The sequence below is a fragment of the Balearica regulorum genome, chromosome 8 (assembly GCF_011004875.1).
Source record: "Balearica regulorum gibbericeps isolate bBalReg1 chromosome 8, bBalReg1.pri, whole genome shotgun sequence".
Taxonomy (NCBI): Eukaryota; Metazoa; Chordata; class Aves; order Gruiformes; family Gruidae; genus Balearica; species Balearica regulorum.
In genome coordinates, this window is record NC_046191.1 from 2,684,099 (window position 1) to 2,699,308 (window position 15,210).

Below are 15,210 nucleotides of genomic sequence, written 5' to 3' on the forward strand. Positions count from 1 at the left end.
TAGAACAAAGGTAATGAAGCAGCAGCGAGGTGCAGCTCTACAAAAGCTTGTAAAGGTTAAAGCAAGGGGCTTCGATTGCTGTGACTTTCTGATAGCCGTTCAAAGAGCAGCCTAACACTTACCTGCATTTCTGCCACGGCTGCAACAGAGAACACTGCAAGCAGTTGCTGCCTGCCTTGTAATTTTAACAACAACAACAAAATCTCTCCACTGAAACAGTATTGTAGTCAAAAGAGTAACTAATATGATTGCATTTCACAATCTATGTGCATATTGTAACATACTCATGTTACTTTGATACATTTTGAGCAAAAATTATTTCTGCCACTATAAAAAAGTAGTACAGAATATGCCAGTGTAGGTTAATAAGTGTATACATACAACCTGTAGTTAACACACTGCACTTTAATTAGAGCTGGACCTAACAACTTGCTTCTCACTACAAATGTGCTCCACAGCCTCATCTGGTTTAAATTAACATCAGCACGAGAACAGGCAGGCAAGTGCAGACCAAGCCAAAGGTGTTCTTTTTCTTTATTTGTGTTTGGATTATTTTATATGCAAGGAAACTATTCTAATGGTGCTTGACATAAAAAACTACAGCTGGGGAGCAAACACTCAAGTTCAATAACTTCTGCTGCATAGTGAGGTTCCTTCATATGTACGTAGATGGGCAAAATACAATTTAAATTCCGCTTTACAAGTCAGTAACTTCCAGAGACACTTTTGTCATGTGGTAACAGCGTTTGGCTGAATTTCAATGGGTTACATGCACAGATTTGAACAAATAAAGTCCTAGCTACAACTTCAAATCTTATTTACCTCTGAATTTCAGTGAGAACACCTTTATGAGTTCTCTAGGACTAGGAAACCAACACAGCATCTCATTGGATGTTTTGCACGAACTGTTACTAAAACGTAACATTTCCCAAATAATGACAAACAGACTAAAAAAAAACCCCAAACCCAACTTTAAAACACATGCCCATACCATCGTTTATATGTAAAGTTTAGATCTTTCAAGTTTGTTTATAAAAACAAGAGGAACCTGACCAAGTGTTTCACTCCTGTTACAGCACTCATTCAGATGGAAAATTCAAGGAAATTGAGACAGAAATTTCAATCTAGCCGGTTATCCACAGAACTATACTTTATATACAGTTTATTTCACTAGAGATTTTAATTTTATACATAGTATAAAGGGGTATCCTGATATCACACATATAGTTATTTTACTGTACTGTTTAAAAACCAATTTTTTACATAATACCGTATTAAGTACCATATTAATTAAAACAAGTGATTTTTAAAAAAACCCTACATATAAAATGGATGTTTATCATATGCACAGTGCAAGAATGTTTTTATATCATTGTAATCACAAAATGTGAATCTAAAAATACAACACTGTGATTTAAAACTAATTTATAATTATGATGCTCTTGTGTTGTACACAGATTGATTAATCCTTGTTTGAATGACCAAGCAATGTTAAATTCCAGACAAACAGCAGCAGCTCAAAATTATGATTTCAGAAAGATACCTTCCACAGTAACCCAAGTTTTACAAACCACTGGTTTAGCCCTACTTCTGATCTTGACAGCGTCCTATGGAACCAGAATGGCACAGGTTTCATTTGGAATTATCCGGTAACTAATGCTAAATAAATTTTTTATTACTTCCACACAGGAAACCTTTAAGGATGATCGAAGAGGTAAAGACAGGAGGTTTGTGGACAGAATTCTCAGAATTTTAGTAACGGAGTGCAGGATTTCTCCTCTGCAAATAGGAAGAAAATACTGTAATATAAATCAGGTTGTAATATTTACAGAAAACAATTGTGGAAAAGAAAGCATTCGTAATGTAAACACGTCAGAAACGACTTCTTCATTTTCCCTTTTGCAGAGCGGGGCAGTGGATGAATATCAGCTAATAAGAAACAGATGTCTTCCTCAGAAGAACCGCTTCACCATCACAGAGTACATGTAGTAGTTGTGGAGAATTGCTAACATGTTTTCTCCCCTCCCTCCCCCCAAAGTTTCAAGTTCAATAAATAGTAGAAAAATAATCCTTTACTTAAAAATCTTGAGATGCATTGTCCCAGGTTCCATACAGCAATTGTCAGGGCAGTGAACTTTCTACGCGCAAAACAAACTGCGGAGAAACCAGCAGCCTTCCCCCCCCGCCTCCATCTGGCACTTTTTTAGTCTTCAGCTGCACAGATTTCTGCTCTTCCAGTTAAGGAAACCAAATCATCTCTGGCTCTTTCAAGCTCGCTCTCTCCCTTTGGCTCAGCATAACAGGGCTCCCAAAGCTTCAGCTGCTGTATATAAACTTGCGTCCCTGCTTTTGGAGGTCTAACGTGCCTCCTGCTCCATTTTATTAAATGTTATGGCAGGTCCATTCATCAAGCACATTTTCCTTCCATTTCAGAGCCAACCTTACATTTCTAAAAATGTAAAGCTTTTATGCCTAACAGTTTGCTCAGGAAGGTAGTTAAATCATTCCTGGTGAAAAGCACAGAAACAAAGCTGCCCGGTGCTGCGTGGAACATTGTTCACGACTTATGTTTCTTCTGTCGTCATTCATTAGCATTCCGCATCCACAGTGTGTACCGTGACTGCAGCCTGTAAATGGTGGCTGTGGTGAAGAGTTGGGTGGTGCAGCCGGTAGTGGTGAAACTTGTGACTCAACAGGGCAGCTGTCTGTGGCGGTGTGTCCAGGTCTAAGTCTTCGTCGTGGTTTCCAACATCAACGCCGGCCGACAGTGGGTCGTTATTGCATGGAGGGTTTTCGCTGTCTTCCTGAGGACTCATAGTGCTGTAGCCTAGAAAATAAACGGGCAGGACTAAGGGTTAAAAGCAAGGCTGAAAGGTCAATACTCCATGGTGCTGACTGCTGCACCCTTCACGGAATCAGACACAGCCAGTGCTTTATAGAGACGGAAGCAATTAATGTTCTTTAATTAATAGGAAAACAAACAAACCAACCCATCCTCTCCTGGAAGTTCATAATGGATCCCTTTCCCTGTCACCATCTTTGTGTATAAACTTTGGGGACCTCTGCTCTGTACCACCCCAAACAGTAAAAAACAATCATGCATTCAACAGTTTGCTAGCGCAGAATCGCTAGCACTGATTTTAAAAACAAAATGGAATTTTTTGGGGGTGGTATCTTTTAAGATATTACTTGGATTTTTAAAACCAGACAAGAAACAGGTGGGATCCACTACCCTTACCTCTATTCCTACCCAACCACATCTTTCCTAGGAAGGATCGCTGGCTATCCTATCTGGAAGAAGCAGAACTTCTTCACATCATCTTGTTGTATAATCAGTGTTGTATTTTCAAAAGGAAGGGAGCACTTTTCACCTGTGAGGGTCTATTTGCAAAAACCAAGCACGTGTTTTTAATGCTGGCGAGCTTTCCATAGAGATAAAGAAATCTATTGAATCCACATGGAAGTGTTTCACACAGCAGGTCCGTTAAGCCGAATAGTACTGACACTTCCAGCTAAGCATCGGTCAGGTTTCCAACTTCAGACACCTAAAAGAAGTATGTTAAAAATACCCGGCTATGTACCCAAAGCTGGTTCTCATTTCCCCTGGGCTGAGTCATGGTTTCTAGCTGGCAGAGAGGAACTGGGGAAGACTAGGCAGCCCTTTGAAGAAGGTGGAATGACACGAACTAAAAATAGAAGTGCACATTTCAGGAATAGGTAGACGGTTACTCTGCTAACGCCGACTAGAAAGATGGGAAGGATTTGCTAGGACTACAAGAAATGGAGCCAAAGGAGCATTAGTTTAGCAAATCTACCTCAGCACAGGTAATCTGGCCCCAAATCCAGGGTAATTCCTCCTAGAGCAAGATTGTCTCTCAGACATCTGTTCATCCACGTTCCAAGGATTTGGCCATCAGATTTCCTGTCCCTCAGCAATTCCATTAGTGCAACCACTGCCTCAATAATCAAACAGGTCTGCTGTAACATACCCAGCCGCTACGACACGCAGCCAGAGCTGACATCTGTGCCAGACTGCCTTGTCTAGCCCTCCGTCTAGCCTCCTCATGAGTCAACAGCATGACGCCCTTCTAACAGCTTTCAACAGTTAAGACGACTTAGTCTCAGAGACGTATCAAAATTCCCTGAACCTAAACAGGGTTGAAGCGCGTGTGCGTGGCAAACACACATGGCTGAACACCCTTTGTTCCTATATAGGTACATAGTTAATGTTGATCGTTATTTGCTTAAATGTGACATAAGGTGTCCTCTGTGGTGATGGTATGGGCTGAATGTGCAGCTGAAAGGCTAAGGAGGCACCTGACACACTGGTCTCTAAATCCGTGCTTGCTTCACCCCAGCAAATGCAGGTGCCCAGCACACGTTGCTAGCACTTCATGGAAGACGTGCGTGTCACGTCAAAGAGCAGAGCAGTGGAGATGCCGAATTGACTGCAAGGGATTTGCTTTCTCTTGTGAAGTGGGAGAGGTCCATTACCTCAGCTGAACATCTAGACTGTTAGGGCTGGTCATGGAAAAAGAGCGTGGTAAATGTAGTACTGTGTGTGTCAGTCTGAACTCTGGTCACCCAGTGAAGCTGGCAGAACCCACAATCAGACGGGGAGCACGGCATTTAGCTGCTGCTATACTGCCGCTCCGACAGAACCAATTCCCTCGCTGGACGGTATCTGCTGCTGACGGGTGTCAACACTGTTTAACTGCAAAGCAATAAGGAGCAAAGGTTTCTGGTTTGGTTTGGTTTTGGCAGCCTCGTCTGCAACGTGCCAGATGTCTGAAGGAAACCGAGTAACCACAATCATTAACCTGGGGCCAGGGCAGCGATTCAAGGTCTTACCGTGGTCGCTCTCCGTTCCCGATCGCCCCCAGTACCGGCGTCTGCGTTCTGGGCTGTGGGCGTGCCGCTCTATTACCGCTGCTATAAACCGAGTGTTACTAACTGGAAGAGAGAAACAAACAGAACTGGGTTTAAAGAAAGTGCTTTTACTGAATTATATCAGTGGGACAAATCAGGCACTGGGGAATAGGCTTTCTGCAAACTAATCCTTCTCAAATATTACTTCTTCTAAGACGACTGTCAAGTGACAGAGGAGTAGGAGTAGAGAGATGTGTTTAAATGTGGAATAGATCAAGATCCAGTCAAATTCATTCACCTCATCTGTGTGGATTTATGCAAGTTAGAGAATTACTGGGTCAATGCTAAAGAACCAGTGGCAGCACTGAAAGATGACTCAAAAGGAAAGTAAAAAAGGACTCGGCGAAGCAGTAGGTGCAAGCCATGAGACTCAGATATGCTTCTTTTTCAATCTTTGAGTGTTGACACAGTTTCAAATCTTGGGTATTGTTTTAGTTCTGTCCCGAGATAGGGATCAGGTCTGACTCTGGAGCTCTCCCAGAGTTTAGGTCCGTGTTACGGTACATCAGCAGCATATGCAAAGTGCCATTTTTACTGAATGGTAAAGAATTACAAGCATCCCAAATCAATCCAAATGAGGTTTACCACCAGGTTTGCTGAATGTACATGCCACACTTGGCCTCTGCTTTCCAAGGCTGACCAAAGGTAGGAGTTTTCCATAGCCTCTGCTGTCACGACTGCAGTTTTTAAGCTGATCAGAGCTATTTATGGAAGTGCTCGTGGTGGTGGGCCATAAGGGGCAAACCTCCTCCACACCTAATCGAGATTAGTCTTTTAAAAGTAAGAAATGTAATTTTTCAGCATGGGACTAAAGCTGCACTGGAAGTTACAGTCTAAGTTAAAACATTGTTCTGTCATTTTCTACTGCTAATCAGCACAGGGCTTCCTCATATGGTTTTAATTGTAGCGTATTAAGAAAACAAATGGCTCATTTAATCTAACTTTTTTTTTTTTTACAGCAAAGTGATTTGGTACTTACTGATTCCTCTGTCTTCATGGCTGTCATCGTCTCTCTCATCCCTATCGTTTTCCAGGTTCGACATACGCACTGACATTTCTACACATCATTACAAACAGAAAAATGCAACTGTTAAAAGAAAAATTTTGGATCATCTTACTAACAGCCATCACCCTGGAAATACAGTGGAAGCACTTTACGTTACTGCATGAAGAGATGCAGTCTGAGCTTGCTGTGCTCTTTTTCCCAGATGGATGGGCCTAGGGATACCAGGAAAATGGATACGCCTACCTCTCCCCGAAAGGAACAGGCTTGAAAGTTTTGAAGAAAGTGAACTGATTCAAAATAGAGCCAGGGTTTAATCAACTCAAGAGGTAATTAGCCCTGATGACACTCCTCTGTATCCTTCTACCACTATTTCTCCCAAACACAGCTTTGTCTCTCAGACTTTAGTGGTTTTATGGAACACAAGTTAAAAAAGACACGTCCAAGCAGAAAGGGCATGAAAGCTGTAATACTCCCAAAAGCACCACTAAAGATACGCAATGGGTGTGCTCTGATGACGTCCAGACAGCCGTGAAGCTGAGCTTCTTGATTTAGCTCTAGAAAAAGCGTGGCTTCAGCCTCCTGACAAGAACGGCATGTGAAGGTTTTTGGGCAGACCGTCCTCGGGCAGCAGCAGGTCTGGCTGCACCCAGGAGAGGGCAGCAATACACAAGCACCCTGTACAAGACCCGACTTTCATAAGGGTCGGCAAAAGGGAAATAAAACGGGGTGAAGCTTTGAAACAAAACCAAGGAAAGAGGTTTGGGATTTTTATTTTGGTTGGTTTTGTGGTGGTTTTGGTTTTTGGGTTTTTTTGTCCTTTTTTTTTTTTTTTTTTCCCCACCTTACTGTTTCTCTCTCTCGAGTTATCAGCTCACCCTGTGCAGCCAAAGGTGACATGTGCTGGTGGCTCCTCCGATGTATCTGGTGCCGATACGCGTACACTGCTAGGACAAGCACCATAATGCAGCCCATGATGCCCCCAGCCACTGGGCCGACCGGTGCACTTTTGATCATGTTCAGAGTGATTACCTCATCTCCTAAATCAAAAGGGACAAAATGGAGGAAAACACCCTGTAAGTGCTCTGCAGAAAGGATTAAATCAACATCTCTGAAGATTAGAAAAGATCTTGAAGGCTTTCTAGGTGCTTAACTGCACATATGAGGGCAGCGCACTTTATATAGGAGGAGAAATTCAGAGAGGTACATCCTAAGGACTGGAATGGGCAGTACACTCAGCACACATCAAGACTTTCAAAAATATAATGCCCACAACAGGCCTGGTGCTACTACTTTATTGCCTGATGCACTATTTGTGCTAATTTGCCACTAGCATAAAGGATAAACGTGCTACGTGAAGCACGGTCTGACGCTGAAAAGGCACGTTCCTGCATGCAAACAGTTAAACGCAGCATCTGTTCAGAAAGGCAGAGTTACCTATAGCTCCCAGGTCATCCACGTACGGGCTCTTCGCTCCCACAATGCCACCGAAGCATTCCTTCTGAGGGGCGCAATAGGACTTATCCAGATGGGTCTTCCCGTCACTGTCTACCATACACCACTCGCAGTCCAACACGCCAAAGCAATCCCTGGAAAGTAAAACCGAAAGAAGACCGTATTTACTTTCAACACTTCTCCTTCGGCACAGCTCAGTCTGTCTTAGAATTGCGAGACAGAGGGAGGCCAAAATCATCCGTAAACCCTCACGTACGTAATGTTTGGCCCCAAAAAACTTCTCATTAGAATGTTCAAGTACCACAAGGGAAGTTATACTAGGAAACTGCATCTCCAGCGTGCATCTTCCAAGTCTGTTTGCTTTGGGTTTTATCTCCATCGTTCAGCCTGAGCAAAGGGAGAACTTCCTACTTGTAACTCCTCCAACAAGGCCTTTCTCAGCATGGTGAAGCCTGACTACAGTTCCACCCTTTTTCTGCAATCCTTTGGCAGATGGAAGAAAGGATTTGGAAAGTCTGGTCAGAGCACGATCTCTTCCAGCAATCTCAGTTCCCTGGAGGCCGCTCATAACTAGCAAAAAAAATAAGCCCTCAAGCTTCTCTACGTCATGGCAGGAGTAGAACAGAGAAGCAGGAAACCAGACGCTGACGGGCAGCTACCATCTCTAACCTGCTCCAAAGTCACCACCGCAAAGTACTGTCTGCTTTCTGCGAACGCTTTAGTCCACACACTCCTCCAGACAAACACAGCAGCGCTCTCCATTTTGCTGAAAGGAAGAACTTGTCGTCCTTTCAACAGCAGACCTTGCGCTTGCACAACCCTCGGTCCTAAGTCACAGAGTGTGACAGTAAAGCCACTTGTTTGCTATTAATGGTGTTACGTGGCTCAAACGCGAATACAGAGGTCTTCTCTCTGCGCTGCAGCATAATGTCATCATCAGCGTGTCTGATAATATCTCGTTCTGGCATCACACCTTTTTTTCCCCCCTTCTTTTTTTTTTTCTTTAAAGCATGTAAGGAAGAGCTATTTTCACTTAATTATTTCAAGAGGACAGTATATTTTGAGGGATGGAGAATGCCACTTTACCCGCTCTCTGTCCTCTGATTGCACTGAGTGTTAATACACTGCGGGAGAGCATCCTGTAGGCTGGGATCGATCGCTGTGAAGGTCATCGGCTCCTGATGAACTTCACAACTCGGATTCCTATATGGGGGCAAAAAGTAAAGCGTTGTATTTAAGAGTAGTCGAAGCACAATCAGTGAAAAACATCATTTTTACCTGTTACATATCATCTGCTTAATTATACTAAAAATACTGTCTATTCTAGCCTATGTCACAGTAAGTTAGCGTGAACAAAAAGCAATTTCATTAATGAACGCCTGTCACACACGGTTCCAGCCGAGGTGGCTGGTTCTCACCTGCTTTCGGCGTTGGTGAGGTTGCCGGTACATTCATTTACCTCCAGAGGGCACTCGCAAGGGCACTCACATTCGTTCTGTTCCATTCTTCAGGGGCAGAAAACACACAGAAAACGCATCAGACATTGCACCATGATTTGAACCCTCCAGCGCAGCTCCGGAACAGCAGTTCACCACGGAGAAGGCTGTTCGGTGACCTTTCTCCTTCCCCAGGCACACAGGGATCACTCTATTCTGCACTGGGACTGAGGACAATGTAATAACGAAGCCTCTCTCATCTGTTACCACCTCTAAAATTTAAAAAGCAGATGAGCCCTGGACAAGTCTCAGGCCTAGACGTAAGGATCCTTCTCGCCCGTGCAACAAACACGTAATGATGCTGGTGTGGGCAAAATCTTCTGCGAGCACCTGGACGCCCTCGATGAAAAACTACAGCAATCCACAGAAAATCACAGGTATTAACGTGCCAGCACAAAGGGCCTGCTCCACAGATAACCGCCCCTGAGAAACTCAGTCTGTCACGGTGCTTAACATTGTCCACCCACAGCAAAAAACCGTGTCAGGAACAAACTACCCTGTGTTTTACCACACTGGCAATATGGCAAAGGATCACAGGTATGCCAAGTCACCGTGCCCCTTACAGACAGCGTAGGGAAAGTAAGGGGTTTTTTCACTTCAGTTTTGCACTACGTGTTTTCATTTAGCTTACAAAATAAACGTGTTTTTACGAAATTCAAATTAAGAAAGGGGGAAGAAGTAAAAGCCTGGACCGGCCCGTTCACTTTCCAGCTCCTGCTCACCTGTGGCAGTTGAGGCAGAGCCTGTCCACCATACTGCAGGCACAGAAAGCGAGCGAGTCGCAGGTCTCGTTGACGATTCCCACGAAGGCGTTGGTGCCTGGGATTCTCGTCAGCCTGTACTTGGAGCAGTGACTGCCGTGCACAAGGTTTGTCAGATCACCCTAGGAAAAAAGAAGTCGTGTTACCACTGTAGCAAGAAACCTGGGGTTTAGGGAGTTGAAGACTCTCCCCCTTCCAAGGAAACCTACTGAGCTGAGGGAACAGAAATGCACGGGAGCGCCGCCTTCATAAAGAAAGAGGTTTATGAAATCGTTGATCAACTTGTTGAGTTTTGCACATCTTCCAAGCTACTGCTGGGTGGAAAGATAGGAAGAAATACGCTTAGCTTGTAAAGATTACGAGACGTGGCAGCAGCATTGAGTCCGATATCTCGCCAACAGCAGGTGACACCTCACCCCTCCGCATCGCTCACCGACCCGTCCCCACCGTGCCAGCCAGCGGTGACCTCCGCGAGAGGCTCCGCTCTGACTTGTGACCATCACGACTTGTCGAAAACCTCCTGGCACACGTACTATAAAAAATACACCACAGCACTGTACAGCTGCGATCTATTTGGTAGGCAGACTCATTCCTGATTCTTATTTGCATGCCGCAATCTTGAGTTTTTGCTCTGTCCTACACAATTTCCTTTAGAGTAATACACTTTCCCTTTTGCATTTCGAGTGTTGGGAAAATGTTTAAGCCTACCTGACATAAATCAACGTATTCTGACATAACGTTCAAATATTTTTGACGTTCATTTCCCACCTTCTCCTCCTAGTAATAATTGAAAAGTATTACTTAAAGAGCAGCTTCCCCCACAGAGCTTAACATCTTTTGAATAATTCTGCAGTGATCTTGCAAGGATGGATCTATGGAGCTGCGATCGGTATCCACGGTGCAGCAAGAGACGACAGCCAGCCCCTGGCTCAGACCTCTCGGCACCAGAGGACGCTCACAAACGACCCGCGGGGACTGCGGAGCGTTCGCATCTCCAAAGACTGCAGAGTGACAACGATACTCTCCAATGCTTGCACGAGTAGCACCAGTAAATGCATTTATTGGGTCACCCAGCTAAAAGATAAGTTATTAGAGACCCTTCCTGCCCGTGTCACTGGTCAGAGTTGGAAGCCAGAAGTCAGGAGAGAATCCAGAGCAAAAAAATCCCAACTCCTACCGGAAACTCCTCACCCAGCGACCGAGAACTTATTTTCGTGATGCTGGATGAGATTTTGCAGACGTCAACCACAGCTGGCCCGCGATCCCATCCATAATCCCTTGTTTGTCAAGTGACTCCTCGTGCGAGCGCAGTTTGCGCAGTCCAGATCGCCGATTTTGTGCTGGAGAGGGCGAACGGAGGCCAATCCACACGGAAGGCTGGCTTCGGGCCTCATCTGCTGATCCTGGCAAGAAGTCGCGTTTCCACCAAAAGAAACCCAACCCAACCAAAGTACATTCAAAAGCAAAACAAAACAGAAAAAACACACTCACCACTAAGCTGGTATTAAATTTATAAAACCGCTGAACTGTTCTGTCACTGAAGCTGTTGCAGAGGTTTTTCTTGACGAAGTTTGGGTGGTTCAGAATGTCATTTGCTACCAAAGGCTCCTAAGTGAAAAACGGAGGATTTTATGCCTTTCAAATCGGACACAAACAGCAGCTTCTCTACAGTCCTTACCACCTCAGCAATGAGAAAAGGTAGGAATAAACTGAGGAAAAAAAGGAGCCGGACCTTGTGCGTGATGTGCTGCTGCTCCACCGGCGCGTGTCCTTTGGGGTCGATCAGGGTCGGGTGTGCCACGAGGTACCCTCTGTCCTCCATGATAAAGCACCTGCCCACAACAAACAAAGCGGAGAGCTTCCCATCAGACCTCCGCGGGCTCTCGAGAAATACAGGGAAATAAAACGTGACCTTAATTTACAGCCAGAGGAAGAATTTTTAAAGGCTTCCATTTATTAAAATAACAAGGCCATTAAACAAATTCACTGCAAAATGGTTGCAAAGAATATATCGGGTATTTTCCATAAGCTTTTAAATCCGTTACTACTACAGCAAGCCTGGACCATCAGGGACCTGAAAATGGAACCAATTAGAGACAGAAAGGAAAACGATCAGTGCGCTGTCTGGTCTGATCGAGGAAGATCCAGAAATAAATGAAGCATAACGAACTTGGAAAGCTTTAACAGTTTATTAATCTACTATGCTACCAATTAAACAGAGATTTCACACTCTCCTTTAATGACCTCCTGCCTTAGAATTCAATTTTAATGGGGAGATAGATCACTCCTGTTTCATTCCCAGCCCTCCCTCTCCCTTTTCAGCTCTTCCCATTAGTTTCCCGTGTGATCTCAGGGAAATTATGTCGGATCGGCGCCCCTATCTAGAAACCAGTGTGCTGCGAGGTTTTAATCCCTAATGTTTTCGGCATCTCCCGTTTCCATAGCCGCAGACAGCCGTGCTGGAGAAGGCAGAGGAGCAAATGGCACCGGGGACGGCCCAGCCGGCATCAAGATCAAGAGAATCGGTGGCCGCAGAAGGGAGATGGGAGGAGGTTAATGCGGCCGCTCAACGCTCCCGAAGAGCTCAGCGGGGTGGCAGCCACGTCCCCCGGCGCAGCGGGGCTTCGGCTGGGCCCCACAGCTGCCCCGGCCTCCTGCCTGGGGCCAGCGGACACTTCGGGCGGCTTTAAAGTCTGCGATTCCCATGGCAGTCTGCAATGTAAAGCTCTACCTCCATCGCCTCCCGGAGGGAGAGAGCAGCTATAATTTAAAGTAATCAGCGCAGGATGGATGGGACTATATGCTTTACGTATACAAAGGAGTCAGGAAAACTTGTAGTTGGATTTATTATTTTTTTTTACTGCCCCAAATTGTTCAGGTTTTGCATCAGAAATTTGTGTTGTGTTGCATTTTCTCTCTTTTCTGAAAGATGCTATAGGGAACAGGAGAACGAGTACGTTTGTGGTAGCCCCAGAATGACTGCAGAGAGAAAAAGCTTAGTAGAGATACGTTAAAAAGCCCCAACTGCCTGCCAGAGAGTTGGAATAGTTGTCTCTTAGTACCTGCGTGCATTTACGCAGAGGCTGCAAGCATTAGATCTGGCTTCTACGTTAGAACGGTCTAACCAAGCATTTAACAATAGGCTTGAAATTCCTCATTTAGGGAACATAGAAACAGAATAAAGCTTCTGACCCCGTTGATTATTAATAGCTTTTAACTGGAGGGGAAGGAATGCCAAACCAGAAATCCTGATTATTTATTTATTTTTTATACACCATAAAATATACAAAAAAATATACCCAAACCAAACCAGAAAAGAACTGGGAGGATGACAGAAAACCACTTCCCTTCCCAAATTTAAGGCTTAAAAACAAAGAAACACCAACAATGCCCAAACCATGTTATCAAGTTACTCCAGATCCAAACCAGAGTCTACCCCCACCTCCCCCATGTGATTTTTCAAAAAAAGGGTAAAGCAAAGAGGAACAATTAAGCTACACATAGGTCTAAATAAAATTAGATACTCCAGATTAAATCAGATTTCTTCTGACTAGTGCTGTGCTATGTATTTCTGAGAAAAATATAATAAAAATATATTTTAATGGTCACAGTTAAAATAACTAGAGATAATACATCATTATTACATGCTCACAGTAACTGAATAGGTAAAATGAAAACAAACAGAAGAGAATGGGAAGTGTGTTCATTTAAGAAAGAATGGGGGTTTTGCCCAGGATTTCAGTGAAGTCTAAATATAACCAAAAATAAAATCAGTTATCTTCCATTTTTTTATTCCTGCAGACTGTTTCCTTAGCTGGTGAGTAACAGAAAAGTCCCCGTCATCTTTATGAGAAGAACAAGCACAAATTTTAGTGGAAATCAGAGAACACACAGTGAAAGTAACAGAATCCTAGAATAAGCTAAGTTGGAACGTACCTCTGGGTATTCTGGTTAAAGGGAAAATAAAGGCTTTAGGTATTTATTTCCCAGAAGGAAGGGCTTACCTTATTTTGTTTCCTCCGTCTTGGTTACAAACTGGCAGCAGGTCCATGAGAACTTTGTAGAAGTATCGCAGGGTGAAGTCAATGCCCATTACTGCCACCGAATGTCCTGAAGACATCTGTGCACTGCAAAGAGGGGAGGAAAAAAGGGAAAAAGGCTTTCATGGCTGTATTAATAATTAATGTTTTAATTACTCAGTTCCCTACTTGAAAAGAGGGCTGGCTTCCCTGGCATATGAATGACCAGCCCAAATCCACACCTTCACGTTGAAGCTCAGCTCACCCTGTTTGTGTTTAAACGAACGGTTACAGCAGCTGTAAATGGAGCAAACAGTGTCTTAAACAGCGCAAATTTGCCGCAAATCCTGACATCTCTTCACTTAAATTGCGTCTCGTACAACCAGAACATGGGGGAGACAGGAGACACCCAGCAAGGGCTGGATCACACCCAGGAACCGACCCTCCTCCCCACAGGCTCTTCTCTTACATACACCCCTACCACCTACAGACATTTAATATTTAGCGACATGAATTAGGATTAAAAATTCCCTACCCGCACGAATGAAGGCAGGACCCAGCCCCTGCATCTCCAGCACTCGAACCCCCGCTGCCCCGGGGGGGGAGTTACGTTCTGAGCTCCCCTCGCTCAGCCCCCAGCGTTGGGACCTGAATATGAAGCTGCCATAGACATTTTGGTAAATCTCTAAAATTCCAAAGCACAGGAGCGATTCTGAATTTCGGCCAGAAAAAAAAGCTGGCCAAGGTACAGAATGAACGAGGTTACCTTGCACCGGGCAACCGGGGGTATTTAGGCGCTGGTTAATGAGCGCCGTGTTAAGCGCTTCAAATCACATCCCACTAACAGGCCAGTTATCCGTGCTAGCTGGAATTAAACGGGCGTTATTCCCGTCAACCTGACACTGCCGCCCCTGCCTCCGCAGTGCCAGGTGACATTTAAAGCCCTATCACCTCACAAGTGTTCTGATTCAGTGCTGTTCCCCAGCGTAGGGCAACCCTAAGACAGACATTTAGGGAAAGGGCAGAACCTGGAGTCTCTGTGGGATGCTCACCAGCAGTCAATTGCAATATTCCTGAAAATGCGCTTGCGTTCCTATTTTTACACACCAGTTCGGGAATACACACAGTTGCCTTAGCAACCGGTACGTTTCATACGTCAGCCCGAGACTGGTTTGTCAGTCTTTGATGTATTTTCTTACAGCTCTATAAAGGTAAAAAAGCACTACTTTTGCTCAGTCGTATTGCTTTAACTTTCCTCGCCATCAATGAAGCAATTGCAAGAGCTCTCCTGGCAAAAGCACAGTCCCGACATTTGGCTCACACATCTGGACGCTGAAAGGTCCAAATTGAAATTATATTCTATTTATGTTGTTATTTTTCCAAAACTTCCTGTCCTGGCAAACTCCCACCTTCCCCTCAGGTGAAACATCCAGATAGTCAAGACCTCCTGAATCAATGCACTTGAACGGAGGCGTGAATCCCCACGGGGCAACCGGGCATCTGAGCAGGGAGGTTCTGGAACAAAAGCCTTCTGATATAATAATAGA

The 15,210-nt window shown here is 44.5% G+C and overlaps 1 protein-coding gene across 1 annotated transcript in view; it reads right to left on the minus strand.

Annotated features, from left to right (window-relative positions):
• Window positions 1-1,135: 1,135 nt before the first annotated feature.
• The window catches only part of CACHD1 (cache domain containing 1), a 108,488-nt gene continuing 94,413 nt past the window's right edge, over window positions 1,136-15,210 (minus strand). The window contains exons 17-27 of the mRNA XM_075759178.1: window positions 13,649-13,771; window positions 11,377-11,476; window positions 11,136-11,252; window positions 9,606-9,766; window positions 8,806-8,892; window positions 8,474-8,590; window positions 7,370-7,521; window positions 6,811-6,972; window positions 5,909-5,986; window positions 4,852-4,953; window positions 1,136-2,827 (exon numbers count right to left, since the gene is read on the minus strand). Of these exons, the coding sequence (XP_075615293.1) occupies window positions 2,589-2,827; window positions 4,852-4,953; window positions 5,909-5,986; window positions 6,811-6,972; window positions 7,370-7,521; window positions 8,474-8,590; window positions 8,806-8,892; window positions 9,606-9,766; window positions 11,136-11,252; window positions 11,377-11,476; window positions 13,649-13,771 (1,438 nt within the window). The 3' untranslated portion in view covers window positions 1,136-2,588. The remainder of the gene's footprint in view (window positions 2,828-4,851; window positions 4,954-5,908; window positions 5,987-6,810; window positions 6,973-7,369; window positions 7,522-8,473; window positions 8,591-8,805; window positions 8,893-9,605; window positions 9,767-11,135; window positions 11,253-11,376; window positions 11,477-13,648; window positions 13,772-15,210) is intronic.